At 37.9% G+C, this 18,535-nt stretch overlaps 1 protein-coding gene across 4 annotated transcripts in view; it reads right to left on the minus strand.

Moving 5' to 3' along the window:
* The window catches only part of Lama2 (laminin subunit alpha 2), a 621,901-nt gene that overhangs the window by 112,204 nt on the left and 491,162 nt on the right, over positions 1–18,535 (minus strand). For all 4 annotated transcript variants that reach the window (XM_085842707.1, XM_085842706.1, XM_085842705.1 and 1 more), the window contains 3 exons: positions 7,756–7,872; positions 6,709–6,872; positions 4,605–4,743 (listed from right to left, as the gene is read on the minus strand). In XM_085842707.1, the coding sequence (XP_085698833.1) occupies positions 4,605–4,743; positions 6,709–6,872; positions 7,756–7,872 (420 nt within the window). The remainder of the gene's footprint in view (positions 1–4,604; positions 4,744–6,708; positions 6,873–7,755; positions 7,873–18,535) is intronic.

The raw sequence follows: 18,535 nt of genomic DNA on the forward strand, positions 1-18,535 counted from the left end.
TTCCATGACAAAACCAAAGTTACACAATATCTCTCCATAACTTCAGTCCTACAAAGGATTTAGATGGAAAACACTACCACAAGGAGGGAAACTATACTCTAGAAAAAGTAAGAAAGTAATCTTTCAACAACCCCAAAAGAAGATAGCCACACAAACATAGTTCCACCTCTAACAACAAAAATAATGGGAAGTAACAATCACTTTTCCTTAATATCTTTTAACATCAATGGACTCAACCCTCCTCCCCTAAAGACATAGACTAACAGACTGGATATTTAAATAGTACCCAGAATTTTGCTGCATTCAGGAAACACACCTCAGTGACAAAGACTGACACTACCTCAGAGTAAAAGGTTGGAAAAAAATTTCCAAGCATATGGTCCCAAGAAAGAAACTGGAGTAGCCATTCTAATATTAAAAAAAGAATCAACTTTCAACTGAAGTTATCGCAAAAAAAGTAGGAAGAACACTTCATGCTCATCAAAGGAAAAATCTTCCAAGATGAACACTCAATTCTGAACATCTATGCTCCAAATGCAAGGACAACCTCATTCATAAAAGAAACTTTATTAAAGTGCAAAGCACACATTGCATCCCACACAATAATAGTGGGAGATTTCAATACCCCACTCTCATCAATGAACAGATCATGGAAACAGAAACTAAATAGAGACACACTGGAACTAACAGAAGTTATGAGCCAAATGGACTTAACAGATATTTATAAAACATTTCATCCTAAAGCAATACAATATACCTTCTTCTCAGAACTTTCTCTAAAACTGACCATATAATCATTTACAAAACAATCTTCAACAGAGACAAGAAGATTGAAATTATCCCATGCATTCTATCAGATCACCATGGACTAAGGCTGGTCTTCAATAACAACAAAAACAGAAAGCCCACATACACATGGAAGCCAAACAATGCCCCACTCAACGATAATTTGGTCAAGGAAGAAATTAAGAAAGAAATTAAACACTTTTTAGAATTTAATGAAAATTAAGGTACAACATACTCAAACTTACGGGACACAAATGAAAGCAGTGCTGGGAGGAAAACTCATAGCTCTGAGTGCCTCCAAAAAGAAACTGAAGAGAGCATATACTAGTAGTTTAACAGCATACCTGAATGCTCTAGAACAAAAAGAAGCAAATACACCTAAGAGGAGTAGATGGTAGGAAAAAAAAAAAAAAAAAAAAAAAACTCATGGCTGTTCTAGAAACCAACTAGAAACAAAAAGAAGTATACAAAAAAAAAAAAAAAAAAAAAAAACAAAAACCCAAAATCAATAAAACCAGGAGCTGGTTCTTTGACAAAATCAACAAGATAGATAAACCCTTAGCCAGACTAACCAGAGGACACATAGATGGTATCCAAATTAACAAAATTAGAAATAAAAATGGAGGTATAACAACAGAAACTGAGTAAATTAAAAAAAATCATCAGATCCTAGCACAAAAGCCTGTAGTCACCGGGCGGTGGTGGCACACACCTTTAATCACATGCCTTTAATCCCAGCACTTGGGAGGCAGAGGCAGGCGGATTTCTGAGTTCCAGGCCAGCCTGGTCTACAAAGTGAGTTCCAGGACAGTCAGAGCTACACAGAGAAACCCTGTCTCAAAAAACAACCAACCAACCAAACAAACAAAAAAAGCCTATAGAAAAAAAAAAACCCTGGAAAATCAGTATGATATGGACAACTTACTAGACAGATACCAGGTACCAAATTAAATCAGCTTCAGATAAACCATCTAAACAGTCCTATAACCCCTAAAGAAATAGAAATAGTCATTAAATGTCTCCCAACCAAAAAAGTACAGGACCAGATGAGTTTAGTGCAGAATTTTATTAGACTGTCAATGAAGACTTAATACCAATAGTCTTCAAATTATTCTACAATATAGAAACAGAAGAAACAATACCCAATTCATTGTATGAAGCCACAATTTTGTGAATACCAAAACCACACAAAGAACCAACAAAGAAAGAGAATTTCAGACCAATTTCCCATTTGAATATCGACGCAAAAATACTCAATAAAATTCTCACAAACCGAATCCAAGAATATATCAAAATGATTATCCCAGGGATGCAGAGATAGTTCAATATAGGGAAATCCATCAATGTAATCAACTACATAAACAAACTCAAAGGAAAAAAAAAACCTCATGATCATTTCATTAGATGCTGAGAAAGCATTTGAAAAAATTCAATATTCTTTCACGTTAAAGTCTTGGAAAGATGAGGAATTCAAGGTCTATAGTTAAATACAGCAAAAGCAATATATAGCAAACAAGTAGCCAACATCAAACTAAATGGAGAAAAACTTGAAACAATTCCTCTTAAATCAGGGACTAGACAAGGCTGCCCACCCTCTCCCTATCTATTCAATATAGCACTTGAAGTTCTAGCTAGAGCAATTAGATAAAAAGGAAGTCAAAGGGTTATATATTCAAACGGAAAAAGTCAAAATATCACTATTTGCAGATGATATGATAGTATACTTAAGTGACTACCAAAATTATACCAGAGAACTCCTAAACCTGATACAAACTTCAACAAAATAGCTGGATAATAAACTTAACTCAAACAAATCAATGGCCTTCCTCTATTCAAAGGATAAACAGACTGAGAAAGAAATTAGGGAAACAACACCCTTCACAATAGTCACAAATAATATAAAATACCTTGGTGTGACCCTAAGCAAACAAGTGAAAGATCTGTACTACAAGACTTCAAGTCTTTGAAGAAAGAAATCAAAGAAGACCTCAGAAGATGGAAAGATCTCCCATGCTTGTGGATTGGCAGGATTAATATAAAAGTTGCTCCAACATGTACTATGGATACATGGTCCACTATGTTCATGGCAGCCTTATTTATAATAGTCAGAAGCTAGAAACAACCAGATGTCCCTCAACAGAGGAATGGATACAGAAAATGTGGTACATTTACACAATGGAGTACTACTCAGCTATTAAAAACAATGGCTTCATGAAATTTGCAGGCAAATGGATGGATCTAGAAAATATCATCCTGAGTGAGGCAAAACAGTCACAAAAGAATACTCATGATATGCACTCACTGACAAGTGGATATTAGCCCAAAAGTTTGACATATCCAAGATAACATTTACAGACCATATGAATCTCGAGAAGAAGGAAGACCAAAGTGTGAACACTTCAGTGCTTCTTAGAAGGGGGAACAAATTACTTAGAAGGAGGAAATATGGAGACAAAGTAAAGAGCAGAAACAGAAGGAAAGGCCAGCCAGAGACTGCCCCACCTGGGGATCCATCCCATATACAGTTGTCAAACCCAGATATTATTGCAGATGCTGGGAAGTGCTTGCTGACATGAGTCTGAAATGGCTGTTTCCTGAGAGGCTCTGCCAGATATTAAAAAAATACAGAGGTAGATGCTTGCAGCCAACCATTGTACTGAATATGGGGTCCTCAATGGAGGAGTTGGAGAAGGGACTGAAGGAGCTCAGGGGGTTTGTAGCCCAATGGGGGAGAGCAACAGTGTCAACTGGCCAGAACCCCGGAGCTCCCCTCGACTGGATCACCAACCAAAGAGTACACATGGAGGGACCCATGGCTCTGGTTGCATATGTGGCAGAGGATGGCCCTGTTGGACATCAGTGGAAGGAGTGGTCCTTGGGCCTGAGGGTATTTGATGCCCCAGTGTAGGGGAATGCCAGGGCAGGAAGGCAGGACTGGGTGGGTGAGTGATGTAGTACACTCATAGAGACAGGAGGAGGGTCAATGGGATAGGGGCTTATGGAGGGGTTACCTGGAAAGGGGATAACATTTTAAATGTAAATAATGAGAATATCTAATAAAAGAAAAAAAATAAAAGAAAACTCTAAAAGAAAAAAAAAAGGTGCACTTGACAATTGAACTTCATATAAATCAAAACAATGGTGACTGAAAGAAGTGTTCTTTTCAGGATACATTTCAGAGTCAATTCCGTGTGGACTTGAGCCTTCTATTTGCTTACTCTAATTTTGTGAGCTGCAACAAAAATCTACTTGAGAGTGAGCAGTGATGTCTGAAGTTGGACAATATTAAGTAGTACATGACTGCCGTGGCTATAGAGAGAGAATAACTTGGCTGAAACTTTATGAAATTTTCAATAATGATTCAAGACAATTATTCTAGTTTACTATGTTTTTCATATCTCATTTAAGTTTGAAAATTGCAATTTAAAAAGCTATCAACTTAGAGCCAACCAAAGAGCTCACCAGAAGAACTGATAAAGAAATGTGGGCTTGTACACAGAGAAAATTTTCAGACACAAAGAAGAATGAAGCTAAGATGTCAGTGAGAAAATAGAAAGACAGTAAGTGAATCAAGCCAGTGCAAGAAAGACAAATGTATGTTTCCATGATTCTCAGCATCTAGGTTTTTTATAGTGATATATAAATCCTATATATACATATGAAGTTAAAGTTGAATTGCGATTATCTGGGAACAAAGAAGACAATGGGAGAGGGGAGGGATGTGAAGTAGGAGGGATGGGAATGGGTGACATGTTCAGTGTACAGTGAAAAAAAATGATTCAGCTTTCACTGTTAGTACATGCTTCCATGTTTCTTACCAGTTTTGTAGCCCCTTGGGCAAGCTCTTTGGCTTCTCTGGCCACTTTCTCAGCTTCATCAATATAGTCTTTAATATTACTGTAAGCTCTGAAGGCTGCCGTGGCATTGAAAGAGATGTTCTTAGCTTCATCCAGGATTCTGTCAGATTAAATCGAGAAAAGAACGTTAGAGGAATTAACACTCAAATAAAGAACAGTCAAGTCATAAATCCAGCTTCAAAGGGCTTATGGCCAATATAACGAGAATAATTCCGAACCCTAGTGAGGTGTCTACTGATTGTATTGAACTGTATGTTTTCCATTGAAACTTATATTCCTCAAGGCATGCTGTGAAGTATAGCCAACATGTCTTTAAATTTTTTTTTACATCTATTTAGTTTCTCTTTCTTCTTCTCATCCTCCTCCTTCTCTCTTCATGCATGTGTGTGTGTGTGTATACAAACACAGACATGCACATGTGCACAGCTTGATAGAGTCAGTTATCTCCTACCTTGTGGGTTTTATGGACTGAACTCATATTATTAGAGATTGAATTCAGGCTCGGTGGCAAGCATCTTCCGGCACCAAGCCACCTTCGTAGCCCCCACCAATATATCTTAAATATCTTGATAGCCTGTAAAAGCCCATGTAATCATGTGACCAAGCAAGTGTGTGCAGGACAACAGTACTTCCTGTTACTTGTGAGCACTTGTATCCCATTAATCATATGAATTTTACAATGTCTTCTCAGAGTAGGCAGACTTCCCAGAAAGCATAAAGAGATCACAGAAAAAAATCAAATCATGACTAACACATCCCTCATGGAATATTTGGAACCTGGGTCTGCTGATTACTGACCACTGGTTCATCTATTACTCTTTGCTCTAGATTGGGAAATGTTTGTAGAAAAGAAAACCTAATTGTGCCTGGGTTGCCAAGTTTTCAAACAGTAATTCTTTCTTTCTACATCAATGATTATCAAAGATGAGAACACAGACTTGCATGTAATGCATATTAAATAGATTTATTTTGGAAAATTATTCCTAGGATGAATAGTTTTTGTGGTTTTGTTTTTGCTTTTGTTGTGTTTGTCTTGCTGTTGTTGCTGTTTTTGTTGTTGTTGTTGTTTTTGTTTGTTTTGTTTTTTGTGCCAGTCACAAAAGCATAAAACAGTGGTTCTCAGTCTATGGGTCATGACCCTTTTGGGCAGGGGTGTCAAATAGTCCTTTCTCAGGAGTCACATGGAAGAAGATAAATCCTGCATTCCAGATATTTATACTATGGTTTGTAAGAGTAGCAAAATTATAGTTATGAAGTAGCAATGAAGTAATTTTATGGTCAGTGGTCACCACAATATGGGTCACAGCATTGGGAAGGTTGAGAACCCCCTAAACTGGGGGAAGTGAATCATAGCTAGAACATTGTTTAATGAACAACCCTGTTCTCCAGCTTCCTTTCTCTGACCCAAGGGGGTAATCCCAACTATAGTGAACTGTTATTTACTTCATTTCTTTTTTTTTTTTTTTTTGATGGGGTTTCTTATAGCCCAGGTTGGCTGTGGCTGTAAGTACTCTGTAGTTGAGGCTGATCTTGAACTTGTGTCTCCCTGTGATCATTTTCCAAGTGCACAGGTGTGCACCGTCAGCTCTAAATAGTCATTTCAGATAAGTGTATGTAGTTTCTTACTGGAGCAATGAGACTGAAAGGGTATGCATAAGGCTATACAGTCAGAGGCACTTTTAAACAATGAAACGATTAGGTTCTGTTAGAAATATAAAATTAAAATTTGCAGCAGAATGAGTTGGTGTATTATTTAAAATGATAATAGGACAACCCCTGTGCTTTCTAATAGAGAAAAGAACACAGTGTTCTATGGGTAGCCTGAGGCTGTGTTCATTTCCTAGCAGGCATAGTTGAGTTCACTTTTAACTAGGACTTGTGATGATTTTTCAGAGTTCTTTGCCTATATTCTCCTAATTAGGATCTTCCACAGAAAAGCCATGCGGCTCTTTTGTTCATAATTACAGAAATCAAGACTTGAAAGTGATTTTCCACCCTTTCTGCTTGTCTAAGCTTTTGGATGAGTGTCAAGCTAGGCAGACATTTCCAACAACAAATGCCATACCCATCAAGCACAGCAGACGAGTCATTCAGCTGAGCAGCGTGGCTCTCAGCCTGGAACACCTTCTCAGCAAGCCTTCTGTCCTTTATTTCCTGGGCGAGGTCATCTATTTTGTCACTCAGCTCCTCAGACATTGGTGGCAACTTAGTTTTAATGTCATCGACATACTGATATGGAGAGAGAAGAGAGAGCATCAAGAGCAATCCAGGGTCCTTAAACTTGTTAATTTCTCTAGGAAATACATTCACATATGGCTAGAGTTTTGCCTTTAGAAAACTTTCTTTTTTTTTTTTTTTTTTTTTTTTTTTTTTGGTTTTTCGAGACAGGGTTTCTCTGTATAGCCCTGGCTGACCTGGAACTCACTTTGTAGACCAGACTGGCCTCAAACTCAGAAATCCACCTGCCTCTGCCTCCCAAGTGCTGGGATTAAAGGCGTGTGCCACCACGCCCGGGTCTTTAGAAAACTTTTAATCTACCAGCAAAGACAATAGAGAATAAAAGCTGTTATTTACTAGAAAAACAGAATTGCATGGAGCTAAATTACACTGAAATGTCTATTATTTTTTGTAAGGTTACTTCAAATAGCAATGAATGAAGAAGTGATGATCATTAGGACCTTTTAGATTATTTGTGTCCCTATTCTTGCACATCACCATGCATGAGACACAACATCAAAGGTTTATTTACAGATTTTTATTTCTCTTTTAACTACTGTTAAAGGAGGTAATGACAGATGGTGAGAATTAAGCTAGGAACAAAGAATGACCTGGTCACCACAGTAAAAAAACAAAAAACAAAAAACAAAAAACAAAACAAAAACAAAAAAACCAACCAACCAAACAAAAAAAAACCCCAAGTATCCCAAAGGCCAGTTCTAGTAAGAGAACTGTTGCCAATAGATAGGTATGTCCACAACATTAACTTCAATAATATATGCTCACACAAAAACAAATCAAGGCTCTTGTTTCTGTTGTTGAGTTTGTTGCCAGCATATGAGGGAACTCTGTCATTATCTTCTTTCTCTTAATTCCGACCCGATTGAATACTTACATCTATGACTGAGTTGATTTCGCCTAAGAGTCGATTGGCTTCATCAAGGATGTCATTGCCCTCCTTTAAAGTGTTCTCTATTTGCCGTTTGCTACCTTCAAGAGCCTCCTTCTTTGTCTGTGGAATGTGAAGAAAAAGATTACAACAGTGTCTGGGTAAAATCCTTCTCTACTGTGTATTCTTATTTCTTCTGAGCTGTCTGAACAAATGGCTCACAAACACAGTATATGATACTGACAGTTCAGCTAGACAACAATCTAATTTACCTGGTCAACTCTTAAAAATTCTTCAATATAGAGCACATGTAGGTCATTTTCCTTCCCATTTGAGAGAGTCATCCAGGCAAAGAAAAGCAACGTGATAGTTGCTACAGAATTAAAAGAACTGCTAAAGCAAAGTGGGATATCCATCTTCAGGACAATGCTTGTGTAGGATGTGTGCTATTGTCATCTAATGTGCCAGAATAAACTAGAAGTATATTTGGAGTATATAGAAATAGCTATGTTGTGAGCATAAACATTCTTTAGGGAGGCAGAAATGTAGGCTTCAAAAGGTAGGATTTTTAGGGGAATTTAGAGAAAACACTTTTCAAGGAGGAGGAGGAGGTAGTGAAGGAAGATAATAAATTATCACCTGAAAGAAGGAACCTAGTGGACTATTTCATAAGGTGGGAACAGAATAACTTCTCTGTGGAACTTACAGCTTGTCTCAAAGCTATGTGAAACTCATTTCTAGCCTAGATGAGGAAAATCGTCACTGCCAGCGCCTTCGTATGGAGTTTACCTTTGCCTATTATTTTGTTTTTACTTCAAAATCATTCATATCCTTCCAATCCTCCTTATCCCTACATGTTGATGGAAACAATTACAGTGTTGGTTTCTGGCCTTTATCTGTTCTTCGAATGAATACTAATAATAGTTTATATTCACGAGGTTTTCCAAGATGTGCAGAGCAGACTGTAAGTCTTTGCCCTTTGATTCCATGGGTTTCATGTTCATCAATGAAATGCGCAGGAGTCAGAGTCAGCACAGTGCTGTGGTCTTAGCACTTGTGTTTCCAAGTGCTCACAAGTCCAGGTTCAATACTTCAATGTGTGAGGCTATGCCAGTGCCTGGCAAATACAGAAGTGGATGCTCACAGTCATCTATTGGATGGAACACAGGTCCCCTAATGGAGGAGCTAGAGAAAGTATCCAAGGAGCTGAAGGGGTGTGCAAGCCTATATAGGTGGAACAACAATATGAACTAACCAGTAGCCCCAGAGCTTGTGTCTCTAGCTGCATATGTAGCCCAAGATGGCCTAGTTGGCCATCATTGGAAAGAGAGGCCCCTTGGTCTTGCAAACTTTATATGCTCCAGTACAGGGGAATGCCAGGGCCAAGAAGTGGGAGTGGGTGGGTAGGGAAGCAGGGGTGGGGGAGGAGAGTATAGGGGACTTTTGGGAAAGCATTTGAAACGTAAATGAAGAAAATATCTAATAAAAATTTGAAAGAAAGTGGATAAAAATACTTCAATGTGTTAATATTTGGAGGTAAGTCCTTTGGGAGGTGATGAGAGCCTGCAATAAAAACCTCATAAATGTGGCCAGTGCCCCTATGAAAGAGACAAGGCAAAGAGATAAGTTTGTGAGCCAGCAAACATGCCTTTACCAGTCATCAATTCTCTAGCACCTTGATATTGGATTGTCTACTCTCTGTCCCCCTAGACTGTATGCTATACATTTATTTCAATTTTAAGCTAGAGAGCCCTGGTGATTTTTCTGATAGCAGCCAGACTGGAGTAAGACATTAACTTGCCTACTCAAGGAACCATAGACAGCATAGTGTAGTTGAAAGTTGGACTGAAGGGATTCCTCAGCAATTAAGAGCATTTATTGGTCTTGCAGATGACTCCATTTCCATTTCCAGCAACAGCATGGTGGCTTGAAACCATCCGAAACTACAATTCCATGATATCTAATACCTCTTATGACCTCCCTGGGCTCAGGAATGTATGTGGTACACATACATATATGCAAATACATACATACACACATATAAAATAAACACAAATTTTAAAGTGTAACTCTGATATACCTAACAGGTTGGGCTGTGACAGGACTGTGTCGTTGATTACAGAAACCATGGTTCTTAATTGCCCGGGGTGAGTGCTAAGTTCATATCTTATTTTCCTAATCTTACCGCCTACCCCTTTACCATGCTCCCACTATACCTGCCTTTTCAGTTCCCTCTGCCACATGTTCCTCAGCTCGTTGGCTCTGTTCCTCTATATGCTCACGGCCAGTTTCCTGCCTATCTACCTGAAACAACACCTATGTTCATCCCAACCATGATGCACATATTAGGTAATACAGCTGAACACCAGCAACAGCGTACGTGAAATAAATCCCAGCTACAGACTTCTGGGCAAGCAATCTGGCCTTTTCCAAATTGCAGTTTCTCACTACTCAAAGGGAGGGTCATGAGCAGCAGCCTTGGCCTCAACAAGAAGTTTGTTTGGAATGCATCATCTCTTTTTTTTGTTTGTTTGGTTTTTTTTTTGTTTTTTGTTTTGTTTTGTTTTGTTTTGTTTTTGTTTTTCGAGACAGGGTTTCTCTGTATAGCCCTGGCTGTCCTGGAACTCACTTTGTAGACCAGGCTGGCCTCGAACTCAGGAATCCACCCGCCTCTGCTGGGATTAGAGGCGTGGGCCACCAGAGGTACTAAGAATCAACATTGTAACAAGAACTTGGGCTTCTGTGAAATCAGATAGAAAAGACTTGGCTTTTAACTGCCCCCGGGCACATGGAAATCCTGTGTGATTGTTAACCACTATGTTGATGATTTTGTTCTTAGTTTTCTCTTATCTGAATTATTGTGTGTGTGTGTGTGTGTGTGTGTGTCAATGTGTGTTAAGTGTATGAGAGTGTTGTGATTATATATGTATCTGTGTATGAGTATGTGAGTAAACATGTGACTGTGAGTATGTGTGTGAGTGTATGTGAGTGGTGTGAATATGTATGTGTGGGAACAGTATGAATATGTATGTAGTTGTGTATAGGTGTGTAAAAATGTGAGTGTATTATGATTGTGTCTGAGGGTAAGTGGAGTGAAGATGTATGTGAGTGGGTCTGAGTTTTGTAAATATGTATGTAGGTGTAAGAGTGTAAATGTGTGAGTGTGTGGTGTGAATATGTGTGTATATGTGTGAGTGTATGAGTGTATGTGTGTAAGTGTGTGAAAGTATGAGTGTATGTGTGATTGTGTGTGTATGAGTATATATGAGTGTTGTGAATATGTATGTGAGTGTGTGTGAATGTGTGTGTATGTGTGTATGTGTGAGTATGAGAGTGTGAGTGTGTCAATGAAACATCTTAATAGAGATTGCAATGAAACAGTGTGAGTGTTTGCTCTTATGTGTGTTGTATCTATGTACATATCTATGTGGGTAAGGGCATATCTGCAAGTAGATGTGTATATACACATGTACTTGTGCATGTGTTGGCAACAAATGTCCTCCTGAGACTCTCTCCATTTTATGTTTGACACAGGGTCCGTCACTGTAAGCTCTAGCACAGAGAACTCAAGGATGCATCTTGCTGACTACCTGAGGTGATGCAGGGATCTGCCTGTCTCTGCACCCAGTCTCTGGAGCTATAGGCACAGGCTGCTATATAAAAGATCTAAACTCAGCTCCTTGGGCTTATGTTGGAGGCACTTTGTCAATTCTAAGTCCCATTCTAAGTGATTTTGAATTTTATTCTATTACCCAATAGAATATTGGGTATATTTCACCAAACATAAAAATGCAAATGGCTGCTACTTTTTTATATAGATTGGTATATCTTTATAGTTTTAATGGGGGGGATTGTTCTAAAAAATACAGGTTAGTTAATGGACTGTGTACATAGTAATGGATAACACATAGAACATATCATGAAAAATCTTAATAGAGATTGCAGCTTATGCATATACCATAAACTATGAAAGTATACATTATCTCACATATCCAGGCTTCCAAGCATTTCATATCCTTTCTTCCTTCCTTTCTTCCTTCCTTCCCTCCTTCCTTTCTTTCTTTCTTTCTTTCTTTCTTTCTTTCTTTCTTTCTTTCCTTTCTTTCTTTGAAACTTTGTATATCAGTAAGCTTTCAAACTTTCTTTTTTTTCCATCTTTTGAAATGTATTATATGGAATTACATATACATATGGCTTTCATGACAAAAACTAACACCAGATAACAGACACCCTAAGGCAGAGCAAGAGTTGTTCATTTTTGTTCTTTGCTACTCTTTGGTGGCAAGAGAGTCCTGCCTACTCCTCTCTAGCATTAGTTAGAGGGTAGATAATCTCTCCTCACAAAACAGTCCATGTATTTGATCTATTCCAGGAAGAAGTAAGTAGAAAAGAAAAACAGGGAGGAAAGAACAAAATAATGAAAGAAATAAAGAAAAGGAAAGAAGGAGTATTCTTTTTCTTGGAGAGGAAATAGTTTATTTCATTTTATATGTACATTATGAATGGTAGTCAGGACAGGAAATAAAACACTAACTTGAAGGCAGGCAGTGAAAAAGAGGTTATGAGGAATAGAATTAATATCTTGTGCAGCCTGATTTCTTATTCCAGCTGTTCAGGGACGGCACTTGCAATAGTAAATCATCAGTCAAGAAAACACTCAATGATCTTTTGCCTACTACACAATCTGATGGAAACATTTTCTTAACTGAAGTTTCATTTTTCAGTTTGACTCCTGTTAGACTATATTTGATAAAAACCAAAAAAAGAACAAAAGAAAAAGAGAAAGAACAAAAGAAAGAAAGAAAGAAAGAACAAAAGGAAGAAAGAAAGAAAGAACAAAAAACAAAAGAAAGAAAGGAAAGAAAAAAAAAAGATTTTCTCAAAGAACACGCTCCTTGTTTTGTTGATTTTTTTGTATAGTTCTTTTTGTTTCTACTTGGTTGATTTCCACCTCAAGTTTGAATATTTCCTACCATCTATTCCTCTTGGGTGTATTTGCTTCTTTTTGCTCTACAGCTTCCAGGTGTGCTGTTAAACTGCTAGTGTATGCGCTCTCCAGGTTCTTTCTTGAGGCACTCAGAACTATGAGTTTTTCTCTTAGCACTGCTTTCATTGTGTCCCATACGTTTAGGTATGTTGTGCCTTCGTTTTCATTAAATTCTAAAGTGTTTAATTTCTTTCTATATTTCTTCCTTGATGAAGTTATCATTGAGTAGGGTGTTATTCAACTTCCATGTGTGTGTGGGCTTTCTTTGTTATTTAAGACCAGCCTTAGTCCATGGTTATTTGATAGAATGCATAGGATTATTTTAATCTTCCTGTATCTGTTGGGGTTTGTTTTGTGACCAATTATATGGTCAATTTTGGAGAAGGTATCATGAGGTACTATGAAGAAGGTATATTCTTTTGTTTTAGGATGAAATGTACTATAGATATCTGTTAAATCCATTTGGTCCATAACTTCTGTTAGTTTCACTGTGTCTCTGTTTAGTTTGTTTCCATGATCTGTCCATTGCTGAGAGTGGGGTGTTGAAGTCTCCCACTGTTATTGTGTGTGGTGCAATGTGTGCTTTGAGCTTTAGTAGTTTTTTTATGAATGTGGTTGCCCTTGCATATGGAGCATAGATGTTCAGAATTGAGAGTTCATCTTGGTAGTTTTTCCCTTTGATGAGTATGAAGTGTCCTTACGTTTTTGATAATTTTTGGTTGACACTTGATTTTCTTCGATATTAGAATGGCTATGCCAGCTTGTTTCTTGGGACCATTTGCTTGGAAAATTGTTTTCCAGTCCTTTACTCTGAGGTAGTGTCTGTCTTTGACACTGAGATGCATTTCCTGTATGCAGAAAAACACTGGGTCCTGGTTACATATCCAGTCTGTTAGTCTATGTCTTTTGGGGGGGGGCAGGTTGAGTCCATTGGTATTGAGATATTAAGGAAAAGTGATTGTTACTTCCCATTATTTTTGTTGTTAGAGGTGGAATTATGTTTGTATGGCTATCTTCTTTTGGGTTTGTTGAAAGATTACTTTCTTGTTTTTTCTAGGGTGTAGTTTCCCTCCTTGTGTTAGGATTTTCCATCTATTATTCTTTGTAGTGTTGGATTTGTGGAAAGATATAGTGTTAATTTGCTTTTGTCATGAAATATCTTGGTTTCTCCATCTATGGTAGTTGAGAGTTTTGCTGGGGATAGCCTGGGGTGGCATTTGTGTCCTCTTAGGGTCTGTATGACATCTTCCTAGGATCTTCTAGCTTTCATAGCCTCTGGTTGAGAAGTCTGATAGGTCTGCCTTTATATGTTACTTGACCATTTTTCCTTACTGCTTTTAATATTCTTTGTTTTGTGCATTTGGTGGTTTTACTAATATGTGATGGGAGGAATTTCTTTTCTGGTCTAGTCTATTTGTAGTTCTCTAGGATTCTTCCATATTTATGGACATCTCTTCTTTAGGTTAGGCAAATTTTCTTCTAAAATTTTGTTGAAGATACTTACTGGCCCTTTAAGTTGGGAATCTTAGCTCTCTTATATACCTATTATCCTTAGGTTTGGTCTTCTCATTGTGTCATGAATTTCCTGGGTGGTTTGGGTCAGGAGTTTTTTGCATTTTGTGTTTTCTTTGACTGTTGTGTCAATGTTTTCTATGGTATCTTCTGCACCTGAGATTCTCTCTTCTATCTCTTGCATTCTGTTGGTGATGCTTGCATCTATGACTCCTGATCTCTTTCCTAAGTTTTCTATCTCTAGGGTTGTCTCCTTTTGTGATATCTTTATTGATTCTATTTCCATTTTTAGTTCCTGGATGGTTTTGTTCCTTTATCTGTTTGGTTGTGATTTCCTGTAATTCTTTAGGGAATTTTTGTGTTTCCACTTTAAGGGCTTCTATCTGTTTACCTGTGCTCTTCTGTATTTCTTTAAGGGAGTTATTTATGTCCTTCATAAAGTCCTCTATCATCCTCATGAGATGTGACTTTAAATCAGAGTCTTGCTTGCGTCTGGTGTGCTTGGGTATCCAGGGCTTGCTTTGTTGGGAGAACTGGGTTCTACAGATGCCAAGTAGCCTTGGTTTCTGTTGCTTATATTATTGCCCTTCCCTCTTGCCATCTTGATATCTCTGCTGTTAGCTGGAGCCTGTGTTTAGTACTCCTGGAAGACCAGCTCTCTCCTGGTGGTATTTGGAGAGCTGTGGCACAGCTTCAACTCCAGGAGCAGATGGAAACCGGAAGGATCCTGTCCCAGGCTGCTCCTTGGTTCCTGTGTCCAGAGGTCTCAAGATTGGTCCCTCAGAGCAGAAGTGGTGGTGTTATCTATGCTCACAAGTGTGCCTGCACTCCTGCAAGTCCAGCTTTTTCCTGGCAGTATTTGTGTATGGAGCACTGTGGCATAGGATCAGCTCTGGGTGCATGAGTACATTCTTTCAACAAACTCAAAATTCTAATTGGTATCATGAATACATTCTTAAGGACAGTGTGGATTCTACAGAGACAGTCTTCTCTATTGCTGTCTCTCTAGTACCTCTGAGAACTTCCTCAATGAATGGTTTTGAATGAGTAATGAAAAGGAAGTTGTGTTTTCATGCAGCTGATGAGATACTCTGAAAGTTCCAGTGGAGTATTTGGTGTGTCCATGACTCTTCTTTGACAACAAATGCAGAAGAAGTTTCAGTGTCCCTGATTTCTGACCACATCTTTGCTTCCAAGAGTCTGAAATTCTTTACATAATAGCCATTCAGACCTTCACTCATGTATAAATTTATATAATGGTATATTGTACACAGAAGCTCAAAAGTGCTGTTTTGATTGTGGCTTCTTTGTATTAATGCACTAAAGCCATTTAAAATAATACACCAGATGGAGTAAGAGCTATTTCCATGAATGTGTTAAGCAAAGAGCTAAGCTTATTTTTCAATAAACTGGAGACTATGTGTTTATAGTTTTAACTGGGTCGATTTAGAAAGCCAACTTCAATATTAGGTCACTGTGTTCTTTATCACACTAAAGCAAATGATGATCTAGACAGTAAAGAACTTTTAAAGGGACCTAATTTTTCAGACTAGATGATATAGTCTATCTTTGAAACAAGGAGGTATGGAGATTTGGACTTAAGGAGAAATCAGGGAAAATGTTGATCTCTCTTTGCTTTATGCCTTTCTTCTTATTGATTTATGAAAATATGTTGTTGTGTTAGTGCTGAACACCATTTGGGATACTGGGGATAAAATTAGAATAAATGTAAACTTCTCATGACTCCTCTGGAACATTATTATGGTATGGATCTTAAATGTGCAGCAAAGGCCACATGTACGACTAATGCACAAAAGTGAAACATTTAGCAGATGAGTTCCCCCTTCTCTCTTCCCTCTTTCTTCTTCCTTCCTTCCTGGCCATCATATGATTACCATCTTTTCTCTAGTGTGATTTCCCTGCCATGTTGCTCTGCCCTGCCATAGACTACATATAGTGAAGCAAGTGGCCATGGACCAAGACCACTGTCAGTAGGAAACTAAATAAACTTTTCCTCATCAATTTTTTATTTTGTATTTGTTCTGTTGCAGCAATTGAGAGATACCTAATACAGGAGGGAGAATGCACAGTAGTAAATAAGTGTGTCATCTTAGGTCATCATGAGATTAGTGTTATAAAGATAAATAAAATGGAATGGATAAAGATTGATGGAAGTTACAGAATACCCAAAACAGAGAATTCAGAATGTCTAAGAGACCAAAGAGGAAGGCTCATATATAGAGATAAATAGAGATAGAATGCTTTAAAATTAAGCCAGCAATGCAAAAGAACTCATGAAGTCATACTCCTAAGGAGTTACTGGCAACCACTGGCTGCTGTGAGAGGGAAAAAATCAGTTTTCTTTAGGAATGAAGCCCCTGGTAGGTTACCATAGCTCCAGGTGATGACCCCAGAACAATGGATATATTTAAAGTGGAAATTTCTGGTTTCTTTGGAGACTTGGGTAGATTATAAATTATGTTTTGTTGGGACAGACAGGTGAAAGAACATTTTACTGAAGTAGACCCAGGTGAAAGGATGTTTTGCTATATCAAATGAGTGAAAGGATGCATGATATTTAGAAGAAATATAAATATGACTCCACAGACAGTGAGAGCTCAAACACTGATTTGCCTTGCTCCAGCTCGCTAGTCTTCACTGAAGACATGAATGAAGTAGTTCACCTTACATTGCATTGCTGAGATTTGCTTGTGGTGACTTCATAAACAGAAAGTTGCCAAAGGTTCCTGTAACTTCTTGCAGCTTCCGCAGACTCAAGCCAGTTGTCTAGCCTCACGGTTTCAATTGGATTGAACTGCCCTTATTGATTTGTGGTGTCTGCCAAGTGGACTGAACTGCAGCTGCTAATTCATGTTTGGTGTTTGCTAATAGACTGGACTAAGAAAAACCAAGATTGGAATTGCCACAAAGAACTATTTCTAAACAGATCCACTCCCCCCATATTTTATTAACTTTTCTTTTCTACTACCTCTGGTGGGCAGTGGGCTAGAGAGGAGGTTGAACCTTATTAAAGTGGGCTGTGGAAAATATAGGCCTATATATATTTGTAGCTCTAAATGGACACAGTCAGTTAAAACAAAACAAAAAAACAGACACACGAAGTTGGGATGGAAAAGTAGGCATGAATGGGAGAGAACTGGATGATGAATTTGACCAAACATATTACAGGCATACTTGAAACAATAAAACAATAAAAAGTATGCCATGAGCATAATAGTTAATTCATTTTTTCAGATATCAAGGTTGATTATACTTCCATCTTTGCCTTCTAATTGATTAGATTAATCCATTCAGAGACTTGCTAGATAAATGCTGCCGTTCCCTCCTGCTGCTCTTTACCATAGCTTACAGATCGGCAAACACCATGTCCTTATGTGCCTTTATGTTTTTGTTCAGGCCTTCTCTTCTTCAGTCATGTAGGCAAAGTACTCAAAGTGCATCCTGTGCTTCCTGAATTGCTTATACGATGTCTTTCTGCTCATCAGTACCCATTCTCTACCCTCATTCCTGTCCACTCCTTCAAATGTCTTTCTAACTCAACTACGACCAGTACTTGGTGTGCAAAATCTTCTATCATCTCATTCCAGGAGACATTTATGAAGGTTATGAGTGAGCTGGCCCGCACTACCTGACATTTCTCACAATCACCTTATACCTTCACAGTATCATATTTGAGTGCATATTGTTCTTTCGTTTCCTTAAATTTTTCACAATGTTTGATGTAACTAAATGTGAGATTATTCTTACAAATTTTTGACCCTCCTAACCAATATAAATTACAATATTAAGAATAGGAAACAATAAACTATCTAGATTTTTTCATATTATAAGTTTGATGCAGCCAGTAATTATTCACAGTCAACCCAAACTGAGTGGGTTACCAACAACAGGTAGATAAACATTTAAATGTTATATCCATGAACTTTCTTGGCCTAAAATCACATTATTTAATAATACACAGCTGAATTTTCAGTTTACACATGTGCTCTTAACAAACACTGCAACATGTAATTTTAATATATGACTCTGCATTTTGGTTGCTTCCTATAGTGTTTAAGCTACAAACAAAACTCTTTAGTCACATAAGCCAACATTCTTGTAATGCAAAGTTTGGGGTCTGCTTATTCCAGCTGGCTAAGTCACCAGCCATCCATATGTACTCTATTCCAATTGTACCAACCATGAATTCTCTATCAGATGTTATCTCCTTTATTTCTTTTCATGCCATGCTTCCAAAGTGTTCCCCACCCCTGCTTCTATTGAGTG

Source organism: Mus caroli, unplaced genomic scaffold, assembly GCF_978045245.1.
Source record: "Mus caroli unplaced genomic scaffold, Mus_caroli_1 scaffold_9, whole genome shotgun sequence".
Classification (NCBI taxonomy): domain Eukaryota; kingdom Metazoa; phylum Chordata; class Mammalia; order Rodentia; family Muridae; genus Mus; species Mus caroli.